The sequence below is a fragment of the Entelurus aequoreus genome, linkage group LG19 (genome assembly GCF_033978785.1).
Source record: "Entelurus aequoreus isolate RoL-2023_Sb linkage group LG19, RoL_Eaeq_v1.1, whole genome shotgun sequence".
Taxonomy (NCBI): Eukaryota; Metazoa; Chordata; class Actinopteri; order Syngnathiformes; family Syngnathidae; genus Entelurus; species Entelurus aequoreus.
Genome location: NC_084749.1, coordinates 15,258,676 through 15,279,047, shown reverse-complemented (window position 1 = coordinate 15,279,047; position 20,372 = coordinate 15,258,676). Strand labels below are relative to the sequence as shown.

General features: G+C 35.9%; 1 protein-coding gene and 1 long non-coding RNA gene across 3 annotated transcripts in view; one reads left to right on the top strand and one right to left on the bottom strand.

The window, feature by feature from the left end:
• The window catches only part of LOC133635149 (uncharacterized), a 110,073-nt gene extending 104,773 nt beyond the window's left edge, over nucleotides 1–5,300 (top strand). The window contains exon 3 of the long non-coding RNA XR_009822021.1: nucleotides 4,362–5,300. This is a non-coding gene — a long non-coding RNA (uncharacterized LOC133635149). The remainder of the gene's footprint in view (nucleotides 1–4,361) is intronic.
• Nucleotides 1–19,491, bottom strand: part of rfc4 (replication factor C (activator 1) 4) — a 20,304-nt gene extending 813 nt beyond the window's left edge. The window contains exons 1-11 of one of the 2 annotated variants that reach the window (XM_062027992.1): nucleotides 19,350–19,491; nucleotides 14,727–14,844; nucleotides 14,504–14,582; nucleotides 13,278–13,357; nucleotides 13,053–13,172; nucleotides 9,511–9,654; nucleotides 9,320–9,440; nucleotides 5,512–5,637; nucleotides 5,058–5,138; nucleotides 4,744–4,857; nucleotides 1–1,579 (exon numbers count right to left, since the gene is read on the bottom strand). The exon at nucleotides 1–1,579 is cut by the window's left edge and continues 813 nt beyond it. In XM_062027992.1, the coding sequence (XP_061883976.1) occupies nucleotides 1,484–1,579; nucleotides 4,744–4,857; nucleotides 5,058–5,138; nucleotides 5,512–5,637; nucleotides 9,320–9,440; nucleotides 9,511–9,654; nucleotides 13,053–13,172; nucleotides 13,278–13,357; nucleotides 14,504–14,582; nucleotides 14,727–14,836 (1,071 nt within the window). In that variant the 5' untranslated portion in view covers nucleotides 14,837–14,844; nucleotides 19,350–19,491 and the 3' untranslated portion in view covers nucleotides 1–1,483. The remainder of the gene's footprint in view (nucleotides 1,580–4,743; nucleotides 4,858–5,057; nucleotides 5,139–5,511; nucleotides 5,638–9,319; nucleotides 9,441–9,510; nucleotides 9,655–13,052; nucleotides 13,173–13,277; nucleotides 13,358–14,503; nucleotides 14,583–14,726; nucleotides 14,845–19,349) is intronic. The other variant, XM_062027993.1, reaches the window with a different exon arrangement.
• Between the last annotated feature and the right edge of the window lie 881 nt (nucleotides 19,492–20,372).

The following is a 20,372-nucleotide window of genomic DNA, read 5'->3' as shown; positions in this document are numbered from 1 at the left end:
AAACTGAACTGGCTACAAAGTAAACAAAAACAGAATGCTGGACGACAGCAAAGACTTACTGTGGAGCAAAGACGGCGTCCACAATGTACAGTCGTACATGACATGACAATCAACAATGTCCCCACAAAGAAGGATAAAAACAACTGAAATATTTTTGATTAGTAACACAAAGTAGATGCGGGAAATCTCGCTCAAAGGAAGACATGAAACTCCTACAGGAAAATACCAAAAAAAGAGAAAAAGGCACCAAAATAGGAGCGCAAGAAAAGAACTAAAACACTACACACAGGAAAACAGCAAAAAACTCCAAATAAGTCAGGGCGTGATCTGACAGGTGGTGACAGTACACCTACTTTGAGACAAGAGCTATATTGATGCATGCTTGGTTATGGTTTAAAGTCACTTCCAACAATTGCGACAACTACTTTTTATTGTCAACTGAGTTTCATTTTATAATGATTTCTGCTGGTGGTGTACCTCTGCATTTTTTCCACGCAAAAAGTGTGCCTTGGCTCAAAAAAGGTTGAAAAACACTGACGTAGCAGATATTTTGTATTTCATGTTGACCTAAGGGTACAAAAAAACTTTTTAAAAGTTTAATTCAACTACTCTTTTACAATCCAATCTATTTTGTCATACATTATACTTATATTTTCCATACTCATTTTCACTTTGACTAGTTATTCTCCTAGAAGAGTAATTCTCAAACTCAGGTACGCGGGCTTCATCTAGTGGTATGCCAAATAATCACTTAATTAAATGTTCAAACCCAGTGTTACTGTTCAAACTGCAAGGTTGGTTTGCATGTTGTGCCATCACTGACTCAGGATGGATTACTGTTCTTGTAAAACATGCATTGAATTCATGATTGAAATTAGTTTATATTTTGCCCAGATTCTGTTCTGGGGATTAACTAAAACCCAAGGAAAAAGTTGCAATTCAGTTGTTTTTTTCAAATCCACCATAATTATGAAAAAGTATCAGTGATGGTCAGTATTTACTTGGTATGATTATCGCACACTACTGCAGTACATCGTAGCTCTAAAATTAAATGTTAATGAAATTGTATGGGGATTGGTTGTTACTTAAATCAACTTTTGCTGCATGGTTTTCATTTGAATATGAGATATAGTATTTAACTATGAATTATTGTACCCGTTTTAGGTTAACTTAAGCCATTATTGCATGCAGTGAAAAAAACCCGTCTTAATTACAAACTACAGGCGTAATATTTGTCAATCACAGTCAGGTTCAGGTGTTTACCCACATTTTAAAAGGGTAGAAATGCAGTATACCCTTTTAAAATTAGTATTACTTTTCAGTAGTAGTTACTGAGATTGTAAGAGGTTGTATCAAATAAATAAAGACACGTTCAATGGATGATTTGACAAATGCTCATCTTAGTCAATGCAATGGACTGAGAGTCAACATCAGTGTGGAGTTGGTGTTGCAAGTGGAAGATTGTGTTGGTAACGATGCATATTCAGTTGTTCTGGGGGGCTTGCTGCATGACTGTTGAACATAGACTCAGCAACTGCAGGTATTCATCTGCTCCATCCGACAGGCATTTGTCCACCACCTGAAATAGTAAGGCAGAGGTAATAAAGCAGCATTGATTTCATGTACTTCTTATCTTGTGCGGTGGCACAGGATGAAAGACTGAGCCAGATCACGAAGAAAGTTAGTAGCTAAAGATCAGTCGGTCAATCTAAGGGCCAACAGTGAACAGTCACACATCAGCAGGAGTGGCGAACATATATTCCTAGTGGGACTTTTCAGAGTGTTTTACGAAGCGGAAGTGTACTGATTTCCCTACACGGTACACATTAAAAGTGAGGGACAAAAATGGTGTCTAGCTGGAAAACAAACACGGTGCAGCCCAGACTTTGGCTCGAGCTTGAAAGGGGAACTTTACTTTTGTTAAAATGTTGCCTACAAACACATATTTGTTTCTTTTTTTATGCATTCTATTTTGTAATATACAGAAAGTATGAGGTGGCTAACAATGCAGCGAAAGGGAGTACTCTATTGCACCCATAAAGCCCTCTAAAAACAAAAAAAAATCCACCAACAATACTCCATTTACATGTTGTGACCTGAATATTAACCAAGTATTAGCAATATTGATATTGAAAGCATTGCTTTTGTTAGAGTTGATTTCCAAGCTAGAATGCCTTAAAAAAAGAAAAACATGTGTTTTCCTCTCACATACAGATTGTGAATGGTAGACAAATTTCCCCCCTTTGAAAAAAAAAAACATTTTCCTCTTTGTTTCCTATTTGGAAACACTTTGCCTTCCCAATAAAATATGTAAACAGACAAAGACAAATGGATACAACCACGAGAGGAAAGATTAAGCAGCTGGTGAAGAGACAACGACAGGTTTGAGAGACGTGACAGAAGGTGACGATGGGGGAAAAGCAAAATGTGACCCCTTTGATGCCTTCAAACAAGACAGCTGCTGTAGGACAAACAGGAGAAAGAAACCTATAAAATTATTAAATAATAAACATATCAACACCTCTGAGCTAAACTCTAGGAAGAGCACCGGATATGATGCTCCCATCAGGACAAGCAACTGGAAGTGAGCATTGCCATGGGGTGTTCAATATCCCCCATCTTGTTTGTTGCAGAGACTCCTTAATTGGGCAAAGGCAGATGGTGGAGTGAAATCTCCATCAAGCCAAATGTTACCAACACTCTAAGGCTAAATGGATATGTTTCAGACAGCATCATTTCCTGTAAGGTTGCTGAAGAGGATTGATCAGCTAATGAAGTGCGTGAGAACGATGCACAAGCCCTCAGAGTCTGGCTCAGGATTGAGGAGTCATAGTTAGATTTTATTGCTAAACCAACCAGTCTGTTGCTTTGTGGAACATAGACAATCAGATAGGGAACACAGTGAGGAAACAGACGGCTTAACTGGGATTGGCCATAACCAGCTCCCCTGTCAGTATAAGGTATTGTTAGGGGAATATTTCCCCACCTTTTGCGCAAAATGGAATACCTTAAGAGTTGTTAGTGTTGCCTTTGGTTTTGCTTGAAAAAGATAAAAACAATGATCTCAATTATGTTTCTTATCTATATGAACACACACATGAACACACCACACAATTCGATACGATTCTTGGGGGTAACGATTAAATTCGATTCTCGATTCAAAACGATTCCCAATTCAAAATCAATACTTTTTAATAACATTTGGTGCCAGTTCAATGATTAACTACGTTCCTCCATAAAAAAGATAAACAGCTGTGAAAAATGTCTACATTACTTAAAAGAAAAACTGTTTTTGTTTAATAAAATTCTACCTAAACGATAAGTATCACACACTTCTCTTTTGTAAAAAAAAAAAAAAAAATCTGTACAGCAGATATGGGCATCTACATCAACAATATGATTTGCCTGAGTCGCTGGACAGGACAGATTATACACATTAATATACATATTATTCCCTCTAGTTTTAATGGGATGTACTAGGAGTGGAAAAGGGAGCGTGAACAAGAATGTGTGTGTGGCCAACACATACACCAAGTTAACTTTCGGTTTCAATCTTCACCAAGGTAAGGCAGCAAGATGGGCAGATGTGGAGAGCGGCCATTTTAGGAGAATGCTTCAAACTTTAGACGGAACAATCTTTCTCCAGCACTGGTATTGCTATTGTTTGTACTTACTGCTATATACCATATTTTTCGGACTATAAGTCGCAGTTTTTTTTCATAGTTTGGCCGGGGGTGCGACTTATACTCATGAGCGACTTATGTGTGAAATTATTAACACATTACCGTAAAATATCAAATAATATTATTTAGCTCATTCACGTAAGAGACTAGGCGTATAAGATTTCATGGGATTTAGCGATTAGGAGTGACAGATTGTTTGGTAAACGTATAGCATGTTCTATATGTTATAGTTATTTGAATGACTCTTACCATAATATGTTACGTTAACATACCAGGCACGTACTCAGTTGGTTATTTATGCCTCATATAATGTACCCTTATTCAGCCTGTTGTTCACTATTCTTTATTTATTTTAAATTGCCTTTCAAATGTCTATTCTTGGTGTTGGGTTTTATCAAATAAATTTCCCCAAAAAATGCGATTTATACTCCAGTGCGACTTATATATGTTTTTTTCCTTCTTTATTATGCATTTTCGGCCGGTGCAATTTATACTCCGGAGCGATTTATAGTCCGAAAAATACGGTATTAAATAAATTGTTAATCTTCAATTTTAGGCACCGGTCTTTATTAGGACAGCCTTAGAATAAAATAATCTGGGAGGACTCTTCACTGAAAAAGGGAGGGTCCCAACAGTATGCCGATACCAATTTACCAATGTCCTTTCATCCACTTTAAGCAAGTTGGACGGGATGGCAAACTCTTGGATGGCCGGACCTAAACTTTCTACTCGAAAGCTTCTAAACATGAAAGGAAAGCTTTGGTGGTGTCACAAGTGGAGCAGGAAAAATGTTCCAGTACCAGCAGGAGAGGACTCATTCTGTGGAAGATTCCGGAAGCCTCCCTTAGTTTCCTTCCGATACAGCTAGATATCCATGATTCCCTCTTGGCCACTTTGGAACAGACAAGCTACTGTGGGGGAGGAAGAACTACACTACCTTATACTACTATCCGGAACACTCCTTATCAGCCACAAAAGTTGATGTTCCGTGTTTCAGTGAAACCATACGAAACCAAACCAATGAACTTTTATCATGTTGATGATAATTCACTTCACCTACCGCCATTTTTTCAGCAATGACAGACTTGTGTTTGTCACTTAATTCCTGCTCCATAATGCAGTCATGAAGTTGATTCAGGATCTGCGTGCCTGCGTAGCCTTCATCCACCATGTTCTGATAAAAACAAAGAAAAGAAACATTTTGTAATAAGACACAAGGTCTCCTCCTGTTTGGACACAGGGGCCACTCTCTCCCTGAACTTCGAAATTTTCTCCAGAGTACAGAGAGAGAAACGATATCTATCTTGATTTTTCCGTACTTCTTACATGTATGGGAAAATTGACAATTAAAAATATTTGATGTTTTTGACGTACCTTGATTGCAACCTCAAGTTTCTCAAATGTTCCTTTAAGGCAGACCTCAAGCAAACTGTCGATCATCTCGGCAGGGACAACCTGCAACAAGGAAAATATTCATCATTTTTGTAAAATGACGTATGTTTAGTAGTGATGTTTTTATGTATTTGTACATTTTGGTCATGGCAAACAAGAGTGCTGCAAAACAGAACAAAGACATTGGTCCTACGTCTCTCAAAGTATGAGCTGCGTCACAAAACCTATGAAACCAAGTTTTTTTGTTTTTAAAACAAATTGTAATCCTTAAAAGGAATCATAGATTGTGTCTGTAAAAATATTGTGTTGGACTTTAGAGACTGCATTGTACTTCTGAAAGCAAGATCTAATTGCAGACTTAGAGTTCATAACGGCCCTCAGTCTCACCTTAAGGTGAGAAAAAGAAGAACATGGGAAAAAAATCATCATATCTCACCCCAGCTATTTCAATGACAGAAGCTTCTGTTATCTCATTATCCACATTGAGACGAGCTGCACTCTGAAGGAAGGTGATGGCTTTCCGCAGGTCTCCCTCTGACACCTTGACCAATGCTGATATACTCTACATCATGCACCAAACAAAAACACAAACCATTACACCATTGTACAAACATATACACCCTTTTATCATCCAATGATAGACTTGTTCTCAGGTTTACAGCTATTAAACAGGACACATACTTGACTAGGGTTGTCACCATATCAGACATTCATATACCAGGACACCACAACGCCTGCCAGAAATAATAAAATACCTAAATACATGTTATTTGTTAAGCACTTTTTATTCAAATACATCTTAAAGTGCTATAGTACAAACCAATATTTAAAACAATAAAAGCTTAGCCATTAAAACAGATAAAATACTAAAGCTAAAATTATCAGCAAGAAAACACACACACTAAAAAGTGGGTTTTCTAACACTGTGTCTATTTATTTTAGTAATTAAAACAAAATGACTTGGTCAACAAATGTCAACGTGTTTGTAAGTATTTTTTGAACACATTTAACAAAGTAATAATAATGATGATAAGATCATTTGCTGCCAAGAGATAACTAACCAGTGGCCTCCCAGTATATAAAAACAAACAATATGCATGATGAGCAACACCCTCTGCATGACCTGCTACCTCCAACACGAGGCAGCCGCACTGCCAGGACATTGAGGAACCAACATAAGCTGGCTGAACCCGAGCCCAAAGCCAAGACAAAGAGACTTAAAAACTCTACCCTGCATACTGCAATTAAACTGTATAATAATACTATCTAATTAAATAAGTAATACAGTCATATACCAGAATGCTAATAGTTTCCATGCTGCTGTTGCCCTGAAAATGAAAATGTTTTTTTTATATAAAATACTGTCTGTTCTTTTAATTTTTTTTTATCTTTGTTTGTTTAATATTCATTGTAAAGTTCAGCTGTTTTTTCAGTGGGGCCTTGGCTCCACTGCAAGCATGAATAAATAAAGTCAAGTCAACAATACTGTGCTTATTAATATGTACATAAATAACAACAATAGTCAACTATTTTAAATTCAAAAATTAACAGCAGTGGCGTGGAGTCTTCAAGTATATCAAACAAACAATATTGTTCTTAATATTCTTTCAATATGGTAGTAGTGTGACACCATACAATTTGTAATGAAAGAAGCTAAGAAAAAGGCATACGTATTTGTCTATACGTATGTATAGACAAATATTTATGTTTTTATTTTTCATATGTATCAACATTTTAGCTTTTTCTCATTATGCCTTTTTGCTCCATTTTACCTGTTTTTTGTGACTTTTTTGAAAACATATTGCTAATACACAAGGATTAGTTTTTATTTAGGCACGACAAGATGACATTAGAAATTCTCCATTGCGTTCCTCAGCCCACAATAAGATCAATCAATCAATCAATCAATGTTTATTTATATAGCCCTAAATCACAAGTGTCTCAAAGGGCTGTACAAGCCACAACGACATCCTCGGTACAGAGCCCACATATGAGTGTAAACACTAAACAGGCAACCGCTTTTAATGTCGGTTGCTGTATAAACTTGGAGAAAAGCATGAGAAGCTGACCTTAAATTATTGGAACAATAATATTGGAATAATATAAAAAATATAAGAGAATTATGTTTTTTTTATATATATAGTTCTACTGCAGAGTACACTACTACCACAGAAACATTAGCGTGTGCTTACTGTATGTAATAGTATGATTTCACTACTAATCAATCTCATAGTGATCTCCTTCGGCAATTGGCGCCACTTAACCCACATAACACTCCTTTAGGGGGGTTATGTTTATCTTTGTAAAGCTGTGCAAGTGTTTGTGGTGTTTCAGCATCTTTTGACACAGACTTATCCCGGATTTTTGACTTTTACATTATCATTCCATTCACTTTCACTGCCATGTTTACAAACGCTTCCCTCCTCGATGGCTGCACTTTATTCCTTTCCATCCACCGGCTTCAACCATGCATTAAATTGATCGTTCAGGAGACACAAATCGTTGAACTTTTACTTACCCATCTTATGCATAGGGATAATACTCGAAACCGGTTTTCCCGGTTGTTCGATAAGAAAAGAACCGAGTTCTCGGACTCGAATCCCTTTTTGAGAACCGGTACCCGTTATCGAGACCACTATAGTAAAGAAAAAGAGTTGGTTCTTTATTCGAACCCCTCGGAACGAATCCCGTCCCGACCAGAAATGCTCCGTGTGGCATCACAAGAAATCAGTCACGTAGCTCAGTCATTAGGCGCAGATAGCGAAAGCAGGAAAAAAATGCACGGGAAAAAGTGCTCCAAGGTGTAATAAAGTTCAAAACAAAAGGTATAATCCAATGAATAACTTTACTGAGAGATTTGAGCAGGGTACAAACACATGAAGAACACTTCCTACGACCCACCGGAAACATAGCAACCAGGCTAGCAACGCACCTCCTTTACGGCAGCTGTCGCAACGTTCTTATAGCAACCGCAGCACATACATATATGACATGATCTCCCTTTTTTCAACTTTTGTTTTTCTTTCCTTGTAAATAAAACAAAATCACACTGTATATGTGTTGTCTGTCTAATTATAAATAATGCAGACGAGGCGTGTTGGCTGAGTTCTTGACGTTTACTTTCACGGGTGACGACATGCAACAACACTTTTCGGGGCTACCGCGCATGCTCGTCACTCCCGTTGCATGATGGGTAGTGTAGTTGTTATATTCCCTAGCTCATAACATCTTTCCCCCTATAAAGAAATAATGTTAACTCAATAAAGTGTATTTCTTTTTTTAGCTTTAACTTTTCATTTTTTAGCATTGTAACCACATTTGCAAACAACTTTTCTCTTCATAGAATTTTCTTTCAATAAAGAAATAAAGTGCAAAAATGTCAAAGCATCATAACAAACAGTTATGTCAAATAGCAGCAGAATTGCACTTTTTGGAGAGCTGTATTATTTCCAGTTTTGTGCCCAAGGGACTGATTTTATTTAACACTAGTATTATTTATACACCTATAGTGATCACAGAGACAGGTTGTTTGTGTGTTACTGTATATATTTGTTTTTCTGAAAATTCCCACTTAATATACTTTGGGTAACAACAGTCAATATTTATTTATTTTATTTTTTTAGGGGGGCAACAGTCAATACTTATTTATTTTTTAGATTAAATTGTTTTCTTATATAATAAAAGTGAGCTTTTGTTAAACCAAATATTGTGTGTTTTTTTTCCATATACAACAACCTATCTGGACTCGATAAGAGAATCGATAAGGAATCGGTTCGATAAGAGGATTCGATAATAGACTCGAACTCGATAATTTCTTATCAAACATCATCCCTACTTATGCAAGTAATTTCGTTAAGTTTTCTCCGCTGCTATGCTTAGCTGTAACAACACACCACTGCGCGCACAGCACACTAGCTGGTGGTGTTCGATAAATTCTGACGGGTCAGCATAGGTAGCCTACTTTAGTTCCGTTTTGTTATGTTTTAGCGTCCTCAAAAATCGAAACATTTCAAAGCGAGACTGAAGTTTATGCATTTTTTAATAAAAGTAACGTCAATAGATTTTTAAGACCTTTCAAAATTGTATTTAAGACCTTTTATGAGATTTTAGGAGAATTTTAGACATTTTAAGGCCATAAATTCAAATTATTGCGTTTAAGACTTTTTTTTTTACTTTTTAAGACCACACGGATACCCTGAAAATACTTGTTTTTCTCACTGTTCAGATTAAAAATATACTTCTACCTCTTTTGTGTATTTGAGTTTCTCCTTCTCACAAATCTCCAGCAGACGCTCCTCCTGGATCTGATTGGCAAGGAGTTTAAAACGGAACTTGGAACATCTGGAAGTCAACGGTTCAATGATCCTACAGGAGAAAAAGACGAGGATTAAAAAAAGAGTTGATGTTGTAATTGGCCGTGTTGAAGTGTGCTCACCTGCTGATGTAGTTGCAAATGAGACAGAATCGTGTGGTGCGGGACTCTTTTTCCATGGTTCTTCTGAGGGCAGCCTGTGCTGGCGCCGTCATGGAGTCAGCCTCGTCCAGGATGATGATCTTAAAAGGAGGACATGGCTTCCCACTACAAATAGAGCACACATCAGAATCAGAATCAGAAATACTTTATTAATCCCCGAGGGGAAATTAAAATTCTCAGCACAATCCCATTCAAGATCAGACAAACATTACAGGGAGACAGAACAGGATCGCTAACGGGTCTGCCAACTTCCGCCGCCCCTTACAAAAAAGGTGAGATACAGGTAAACAATGGGGGGTGAGACTGACTTATTAAATAAACCTCACAAAGCTCAAATCACTGCACAAAGGGTCGACAAAAAAGAATGGACACATGCTTGTCTGGCATACAGAGTATATACATGCCCAATACCCATGATGGGTATTGGGCATGAATTGCTGTTTTATTCTAACGTACATCTTTAGTGATTTTTTTTTTTAAAACAACAAAGTCAAACAGTTATGTTAAAAAATGAAGACATGCTATGGTGTAATTTTTCTACTTCTCAACAACCGCACCTCCAAAAAAATGTGTCAAATCACGCTGACTGTGTTGCTATTATATTTCTGAAATTTACCACATGGTGGCACTCTTATTAAACCCAAAAGAACCACAGCTGTAACTCAGAATTAATAATTCTTAAAATAATCACACAGAAATGTAGGACACACCTTTCAGGGACTGACAAACACATCCTTGTAAAATTGTATTGGTAGAAAAACATCAAGCCAAACGTGCAGCAAACTGACTGTCTATGAGTAATTATTAGGGGCATTCCAATCAAGGTGTTATGCTGCCGATTCTGATACCAACCATCCATGAGTAAGATCGCCCGATACCGACCAAATGTATTAACTGTAAATATCAATCACAATTATATGGGGCTGCAACTAACGATTAATTTGATAATCGATTAATCTGTCGATTGTTGCTTCGATTAATCGATTAATAATCGGATAAAAGAGACAAACTACATTAGTATCCTTTCCAGTATTTTATTGAAAAAATCCAGCATACTGGCACCATGTTGTGGACATTGGGGGTGCAGCATACACCAATAATAACACAGAAATTTAACTCATCAGAACTGAATCAGATATTGTACACGTTTCTGTTGTGAATAATAAAGGATTCATTTTAGGCTGCCTCTGAATAATAGCATGAAATATTCCAGCACCTTCATAACGTTTAGTTAAACTAAAGCGTCACTCAAATCTAAATATATTTATATAGCTTTATCGGCCCGGCTACATTGATCCATTATGAAACCAACCTGAGATATTTCTGTCCGTTACGTTTATTTCCAAATTGGTAACCGTGCGTTTTCTCTCTCAAAACGGAGTCAAATGTGCCGGAGAAACACTATTATCAGCCCCGCGTTGCAACAAAGGCATAACGTTAAAGTTACTTACAAAAAAGCTGAACTCGTGAATGCTTGTTGCCACTATGGACTTAAAAAGTTACGTACTGTGAGTTTCTCCCTATATCCATGGCTCCAACATGTTTCTTCTTCAGGTGCTCCTGAAGCAATGTTGTACTTCCGTGCCATTTTGCAGGAAACGGTCTTCTTTGAAGTCTTTAAAGTGAAGTGTTCCCACACTTTTGACGACTTAGGTCGTACACTTTTCTCCATTGAAGCAATAACCTCAAGATGTTTCTCCGCTAAACTATCGGTAGTGTTTTCCTGCGCCATTTTTCGAATTTTTCCAGCAAAGGAGACGTCGTCGTCACGTGAGCTGCACATGACACATCATTGGCTAGTTTACGCCACCTCATGAGACGTACGCTGTTTTGTACTGTTTTTGTACTTATTTTGATTATTGTTTCTCAGCTGTTTGTAAATGTTGCAGTTTATAAATAAAGGTTTATAAAACAAAAAAAAACAACAACAAAAAAATAACCCAAAAATATTTTTTTTTAATAATATTTAAAAAAAAGCCTTCGCGCATGCGCATAGCATAGTTCCAACGAATCGATGACTAAATTAATCGCCAACTATTTTGGTAATCGATTTTAATCGATTTAATCGATTAGTTGTTGCAGCCCTACAATTATATCTGGAAAAAAAACACAGAATGGCAGAGTAACAATATCAACGCAATATTTAAACTACTTCCTTATTCTCTTTTATTACATAAAATTGTTTGAACAAAAAAAAAGCAATATTAAACTATAATCAAACAAAGGGAAAACATTATTTACTACTCTTTTAAATCCTTATGGTTTTTACCCTCAAAGTCGTCTGGTGCCCAGGGAATTATTCCCGGAGTTTGTAAACAATGAATACGACAAAAAACTAATATAATAATAATAAACATATTAAGCTAAACACTCTAATATTGAACATTCACTGATACTACCTTTGGTATAGACACCACCAATGTATGAAGAATCCACCCTGCTCTTACATGTTGTTTACTGACTGCGACAATGCTGACACAATAACAGTTGTAACGCAGTTCCATTTACATTTCTTAAACTTTACCAAGCCCTTATTTCTTGTGTTTCAAGCTACAGTATTTTTCGGACTATAAGTCGCAGTTTTTTTCATAGTTTGGCCGGAGGTGCGACTTATACTCAGGAGCAACTTATGTGTGAAATTATTAACACATTACCGTAAAATATCAAATATTATTATTTAGCTCATTCACGTAAGAGACTAGACGTAGAAGATTTCATGGGATTTAGCGATTAGGAGTGACAGATTGTTTGGTACACGTACAGCATGTTCTATATGTTATAGTTATTGGAATGACTCTTACCATAATATGTTACGTTAACATACCAGGCATGTTCTCAGTTGGTTATTTATGCGTCATATAACGTACACTTATTCAGCCAGTTGTTCACTATTCTTTATGTATTTTAAATTGCCTTTCAAATGTCTATTCTTGGTGTTGTGTTTTATCAAAAAAATTCTCCCAAAAAATGTGACTTATACTCCAGTGTGACTTATATATGTTTTTTTCCTTCTTTATTATGCATTTTCGGCAGGTGCGACTTGAACTCCGGTGCGACTTATACTCCGAAAAATACGGTATCTTAGCGATGAGCATGCCTTCTTGTCTGCTTCTGCTTGTAACCTAGTTGATGTCTAACATGTTTAAACTTGTGCTCCAGTACTTGTAAGAAATTTAGTTTATTTGCCACAGTGGAGGTGATGATTATTAACTAAGGGGAGCGGCTCCACACCGTGTATGGACATGCTGTAGTCCCCTCTGTCAGCCGGGGTCCAAAAGTACATAAAGTATCAACCGGAGGGGATCAACTTTTGTGATCAACATTTAAACGCATTAAAAACATTAATTAGCATTGGTCGTTCCCGGAAATCAATCGATATACAAACTAGTGCACTCGACCGATTGTTGTTTTTAAAAATAACAAAAATTTATAATCATGCCAACAAATAAACTAAGATGTCATTCATGCCATGAAGAGAGATTGTTTAAGAAGTGATCACTCACTCTGGCCGAGACCCGGCGACAGTGAGCTGAGCAAAGTTTTTGACCTTCTCTCTGACGACCTGAATTCCTCTCTCGTCTGAGGCATTGAGCTCCAGCACCCTCTGCTTGTACAGTTCTGGACTGGATGGAAGAGAGTGAATGTAGGTGAGGGAAATCCACCAACAATGACTGATGAACTTCAATCTTGGCGTCACTGACTCACACAGTTCCATTCAAACCTCTCACCCATAAAGTTCCCTAGCAGCAGCCAATATGGTCGACGTCTTTCCTGTGCCAGGTGGACCATAGAAGAGCAAATTTGGGAGCTGAGTTGGATAGAAACACAATCATACATGAAGCAATTGCTGCAAAATATCATGACTTGATTCCAATAAATGAAATACACCATATTTATGAAGCTTGACAGTTTGGTGATGTGCACAAAATGGAAAAAAGTGATAATGGTTTAGTGTATTTGAACATGGTTAACAAAGAATCAAGGAACATCACTTTTGCACAACGAAACATGTGTAAAATGTGTACAATATACTGTAAATGATGTTCAAGTGCTGACTCATTTCATTTTCATGGATAAATTATCCAGAGTTGTTGGGATGCAAGCACCCCCTAGAAGGCCGCCATAAATATCTGTTTGTTCCTTTTACTTTATTTACAATAAATAAACCGATCATCGACGTTTACTAATCGTCCATGTCTGAACTGCAATGCATCTAAAAATTGATTATTTCCCCCACCTCTCCGCGTCCTGTCCACTGTGACAGGACGCATGCTAACAATAAGAGAGCCATGAGAGGGACTATTGCAGGAACTATTCTTTGGTATTTGGGAATATTCCACTTGTTCTTTGTTTTTGTTTTATATCAGTAGAAAATATGGCGGCAAAATAAAAAACAAGCTGTGAGCTGCAAATGGCCCTTTTAGAGACCCCTGCCACAGGGCAAATTAGTGGCACTCCCCCTTACAAAAATGTTCACACTTTTATTAATCACTTGAATTTAATTTGATGAATGTTCTGTACTAAAACCAATTCATGGGAATTTAATTGTTTAATATTGTTTTTTTGTTTGGTGAGAAATAATTTTACCATCATTATAACATAAATGTATCACTCTTCCGGGGTTCGAACCCAGTCAATGTCTTTCAACACAAGCACTAACACCGTGTGCCACAGGAGCCAGTGAGGATATGTGGGCAATTTGGCATTATATTGTTATCAGTGACAGGGTAGGAAGCGGCTAGGAATATGTGTGCAACATTTTTTTACAGATTGTGCTCGATCATTTATGATTTGACATTTTGCATGCGGTTCTTCGCGCTAAACTGGGACCCCATGGATGGCAGGGTCCTACGCACAGCGCGTGAGCTGCATTATGGAGGAGCGGCCCTAAACCCAGCTAGAAGGGCGCCTCTTCAACATTATGTATTTATGATTAAAAAAACAATACACTTACATCTGCTCCTTCCAGTGATTTCTTCAGCACTGCCACCACTTCCTCCTGAAAGGCAACTTCATCCACACGCTTTGGCCTACTGGGATCAGAAAAAAAATAGCAGTGTCATTAAAAATGTAATGTACACTGCTTACAAACATTTTTCCAAAAATAGGATTTAGATATGTGCCTGTCATTAATGTCTTATATATACAAAAAAATATAATTTGTGGTTCATACGTACTATTTCTCAACCCATGGAACAAGCTTGGCTTTCTTCTCGGTGCTGGCTCCACACTTGTCCTTCTGGGGTCTTGTTGCCGGAACACTTGCTCCTTTCAGAAAGGCTTGCATGATTCTGTCTTCCAAAGAAACATCAAGGTTTAAAGGTTAACACACACATAAGCTCTGCTTCTTCCTCCTCCTTTTCAGACATGTTAGAATCAGAAACGGTAAATATTTGACTTACCACATTTAAAAAAAAATAAACAAGCGTAGAAAATGGATGGATGGATGAATGGAAACTATTACCACAACACAAATGACATAATTGACTTGATAGTAAGGGTGTAAAAAAAAGATTTTCGAATGAATGGCAATTCTTATTTTTAACGATTCTTAATCGATTAAAAAATGTTTAAAAATCTATTTAAATATATATGTGTATATATATCCATCCCCATCCATTTTCTACCGCTTGTCCCTTTCGGGGTCACGGGGGATGCTGGAGCCTATCTCAGCTGCATTCGGGCGGAAGGCGGGGTACACCCTGGACAAGTCGCCACCTCATCGCAGGGCCAACACAGACAGACAGACAACATTCACACTCACATTCACACACTAGGGCCAATTTAGTGTTGCCAATCAACCTATCCCCAGGTGCATGCCTTTGGAGGTGGGAGGAAGCCGGAGTACCCGGAGGGAACCCACGCAGTCACAGGGAGAACATGCAAACTCCACACAGAAAGATTGAAACCAGGACCTTCGTATTGAGGCACACGCACTAACCCATGTTCCACCGTGCTGCCTGTGTGTGTGTGTGTGTGTGTATATATATATATACATATATATATATATATACACAAACCTATATATATATATATATATATACACACACACACACACACACACACACACACACATAAATAGCATTTTATGATGTTTTTCCATTCAATTATTTTCTTTGACATACTTAACTAATTTTGTATTTCAAGCATTCATGACAAATAAGGGAGCTATGTTGTTTTGAAGTTCACTTTCCAAAATGCAGGTCACACATTTCTCTATTGTCTTAATGGATAATCCAGGACAAAAAAGCAATTAATTTTTTAACTTCAAAAATTCATAGCTCCCTTAACTTTTGTGCAATCATAATGGTTCGAATACCATTGGAAAGCTTTTTCGTAGGTCTTTGCAATGGTGTCATTTTTTAAATATACTTTGCATTTGAAGGTTACTTTTTTACGTATTCAAAGTTTTTTTTATCAATAAATAAAATAAAAGGTAAGTGAAATTAGCATTCATTTAATGAGTTTCTATATATCATTTTGGAAAAAAATCTATCTAACATCACTATATATCCCTCCAAAGTTTGCCACATCTAATAATTACAATATGCTAGTACAACAAATAAAATATACAGAAATGCTTACACTTGTTGCAAACATTCTACTAGAGAACATACAAACACTTTATTTATTAAATCACAATTATTGGAATTCAACGATTTGGTGCATTTGCAAACAGCTAAAATTGTGTACAAAGCAAACTGTAGCCTACTACACAATAATGTACAACAATTCTTCTCAACAAAAGAGGAGAAATATAACCTGAAAATCTAATTTAAAACATTTGTATGCGCGTACAACACGTAAAACCTTTAGTATATCAGTATGTGGAATTAAATTATGGAACTGATTAACCAAAGAAATCAAACAAAGCACCAATATGATTCAGTTCAAGAGACGGTTCAAACTACAAGTGTTCACAATGTACACAGAACAAGAACATCTTTAACCCTTTTTTTCCTTTTATTTTTATTGACATGCAGCATCAGACATTCCTATCCATTACATCATATTCACATACATCATATATCTGTTGTCTGCCCTAAATTTCAAAATATTTTTTGTTTATATCCCAACGATACCACACCCCCCCCCCAAAAAAAAGAAACAGCAAAAAAAAAAAAGTAGTATCTACAAATACATCAATTAAATAAACAAAAATAATAACAATAATAATACATTAATAATAATAATATTTTTGTTTCCTTTTTTATTGAGACAAAGATGATGTTATTTGTATGCTTACAATGGTATATTATTTATTTGTTCACTGTTCTGTTACAGAGAACAATGAAATTGGATAAAATCGCTATGGTATGAAAAGGGGTAGGATTAAATACGCTCTGCTTCTTGCTACTCCTTTTCGGACGTGCTGTAATGAAACAACTGGAATTGTGTGATGCATTACATTGTATCGTATGCACATTCCAAATAAACTAGAACTGAACTGCACTGCTCTGTGGCTTGTATCTGTCTTTAAAAATACACGGGGGGGAAAAAAAACACTTTTCTGCAATTTGGCATTGTTGACTCTAATTATGTGTAGACTGTGGAAACCGATTGATTGATTGAAACTTTTATTAGTAGATTGCACAGTACAGTACATATTCGTACAATTGACCACTAAATGGTAACACCCGAATAAGTTTTTCAACCTGTTTAAGTCGGGGTCCACGTAAATCAATTCATGGTATGATATCTGTATGTGGAATTAAATTATGGAATGGATTAAGCAAAGCAATCAAACAATGTACTAATATGATCCACTTCAAGAAACTCTTCAAACTTTACAAAGTACAAAGAAGAAGAACCAAGATAAACATTCTGAATTCATTTCATCCATCCATCCGTTCATTTTTTCAAAATAATCTTACTCATCTCACCATATGAAATGTAACTTACTTCACCGAGTATTATTTATTTATTTGTATTGTGATTACTTATGGAGTATATTGTGAATACATTGAGAACAGGAAGTGAACAAACGTTTTAGTGTACAGCTCTGGTAATGGGTACATTCGCACCCATCTGCACAAATGTACTTCAAAATGTAACAATCAAAATAAATATGCCTTTTTTTTTGTTTACTAGGGCATGCATATATAATATGCATTAGTTTGACCATTTAAAATCAACGATAATAAAAAGGAGATGCTTGGAAATAGCATAAAAATGCCCCAAAATCTTGGAAAAACGCGATTCATAGCGTTACTTTTTGGTGTAACCATCATGAGCGTTCTGTTTAGGTATATTTCTTTTATATTTTGATAAATCATCATATTTATGTATTACTAAATTTAAATAGGTATTAATCAATCTTTAAGCTGTGTGTATTTGATTTCAGTTTGCTTTTGACATCTTATTTAGAATTGTATTTGAAACTTTTACAACCTTGTGTTGCGCTCATGATGGCGTAACCCAGGGGTGTCCAAAGTACGGACCGCGGGCCAAATGCGGCCCACCAGACTCTTCAAATTGGCCCGCGAGATGTCATGAGTTTAATAAGGAATCTCATATTCATTTTAAAAGCTGCTCTTTTGACACAATCTAGTGGACAACATGAGTTTTTCCTGGTCAAAGACTTATCATGTTTGGAATGTGCAGCATGTATTTATATGACCGAATGCAAACAACCTTCCCTAGTCATGATGCACACAAAAAAACCAACCAACACAAAATGTAAACAGACATGGTCACTGAACTTTGTGGATATTATAAAAAACGTCCACTCACCATAAAATAAATCTAAATTACACCCATTTAAATCCGTTACAAAGCATGATGGGAAAATGCTTAACACTCTCCACACTTATCCATGTTTGGTGCATTTAAGCTGCTTGATCATTCTGATTGATTACAAAACTTTAAGAAAGTTGTCACAGGAGTAAACAAGGTAGAAGTCAAACTTTTGCATACTCTTAATATCCAATTATATAAATATATATTGTGTGTATATGTTAATTATTTATATATATATATATATATATATATATATATATATATATATATATATATATATATATATATATATATATATATATGTTACTTTACATGCAGTCGGCTTTTGGCCCTCAACGACATTTTTTTAGCCCAATGCGGCCCCCAAGTCAAAATGTTTGGACACCCCTGGCGTAACCAAACTAGATTATTTTGAATATTTATTAAATTTTTTACATTTAGTATATTTAAATATACTGTGTTTATGCTTTTTATCTTTTTTGGAACATGTACTATACATATAATACAATGAAGTCCCATATAAAATTATGTTTCTAGCAATACTTTAATTTTGCCTTTGAAAGTAACACTCCAATGTCCATTAGTGGAGCTGTACACTTTAGCAACTGCTACGTAAAACAAAAGGGGTATGATTAAATAAGCTCTGCTTCTTCCTACTCCTTTTCGAACGTGTTGAAAAGAGAAACTGGAAATTGTGATGTATCATGTTGTATGCATGCATGTTCCAAATAAACTCAAACTTAACTCAACCGTTACAGAATTAAACAGTCACATTTCCCCCTTTTGCTTTAAAACAACAGGTTGTATCCAATAATGTCCGTGCATCCATTCATTATCTATTTATTTTCCTCATTGTTGCAATTTGTCAGAAAGAGCTATTGCAAGTGACAAGATGTTTAAACGCTAAATGATTACTAGGTGGTGTCATGTATCGATGGTGATGCTACCTCATCACTACTACTCTCATCCTGCTCTGATGTTCCTAGAATAGCACAATAACGTTTAGCTACACAACAGAAACAACAAAGTTGTGTTACATTGTTTGTGTACAAGTTTCTTACCCTAAAGTGACGCAGAGCAAATATCTCTCTTGTGTTTGCCGCAACCTCAAGAAGGCAGGAAAGTAAGTTTTGAAAAATGTACACAACAGTCGAGACGCTGTCTTCACAAGCGGAAGTCGTGGGGATTTCCCGCCTTGGTTGACTGACGTACTTCCGCCGACGAAAGTCATATCCGCCAATCAAATATTGAGAATTTTAAGCAGAATTTCAATTATTTTATTTTCCACCTTCCCGACTGGCGTTATTGTCTCATATACTTAATATAGTTATAAAAAAAAAATTAGTCTGTGTCCAAATTCAGACGCTGCAGTCTTCGCAGTGCGCATGCGGGCTTGCTGACGTCATTGGGCTTGGCGAAGGCTGTTGGACAGCAGTGTTCACTAAGTTTTATATTCATAAATGTAAGTTTCTCAATACCCGACCTGTTTTTTGTGCCTTTAAAAAAGATTTAGAACTCTACATTAAAACATTTTCTACCTCTAACAACCAAAAAGCTGTGAAAACAATGATGCTGTGTTCCAAATTTATTTATTGAAATTGAGTGAGCCTATGGCTTTGCACTTTGTTTAATATATATATATATATATATATATATATATATATATATATATATATATATATATATATATATTATATATATATATATATATATATATATATATATATATATATATATATATATATATATATATATATATATATATATATATATATATTTTATTTTTTATTTTTTTTGCATTCTCTTTAGTTACTTTGAATTTACAACCCCCTAGCGCTATTTTGTACTGTTTTTGTACTGTTTTGTACTTATTTTGATTATTGTTTCTCGACTGTTTGTAAATGTTGAAATTTATAAATAAAGGTTTAAAAAAAAAAAAAAGAAAAAAAAAGACAGCCGTGTCCAAAACCTCATTATACTATTGGCTAAGTTTTATATTCATAAATGTAAGTTTCTCAATACCCGACCTGTTTTTTTGTGCCTTTAAAAAAAGAATTAGAACTCTACGTTAAAACACTCTCTAC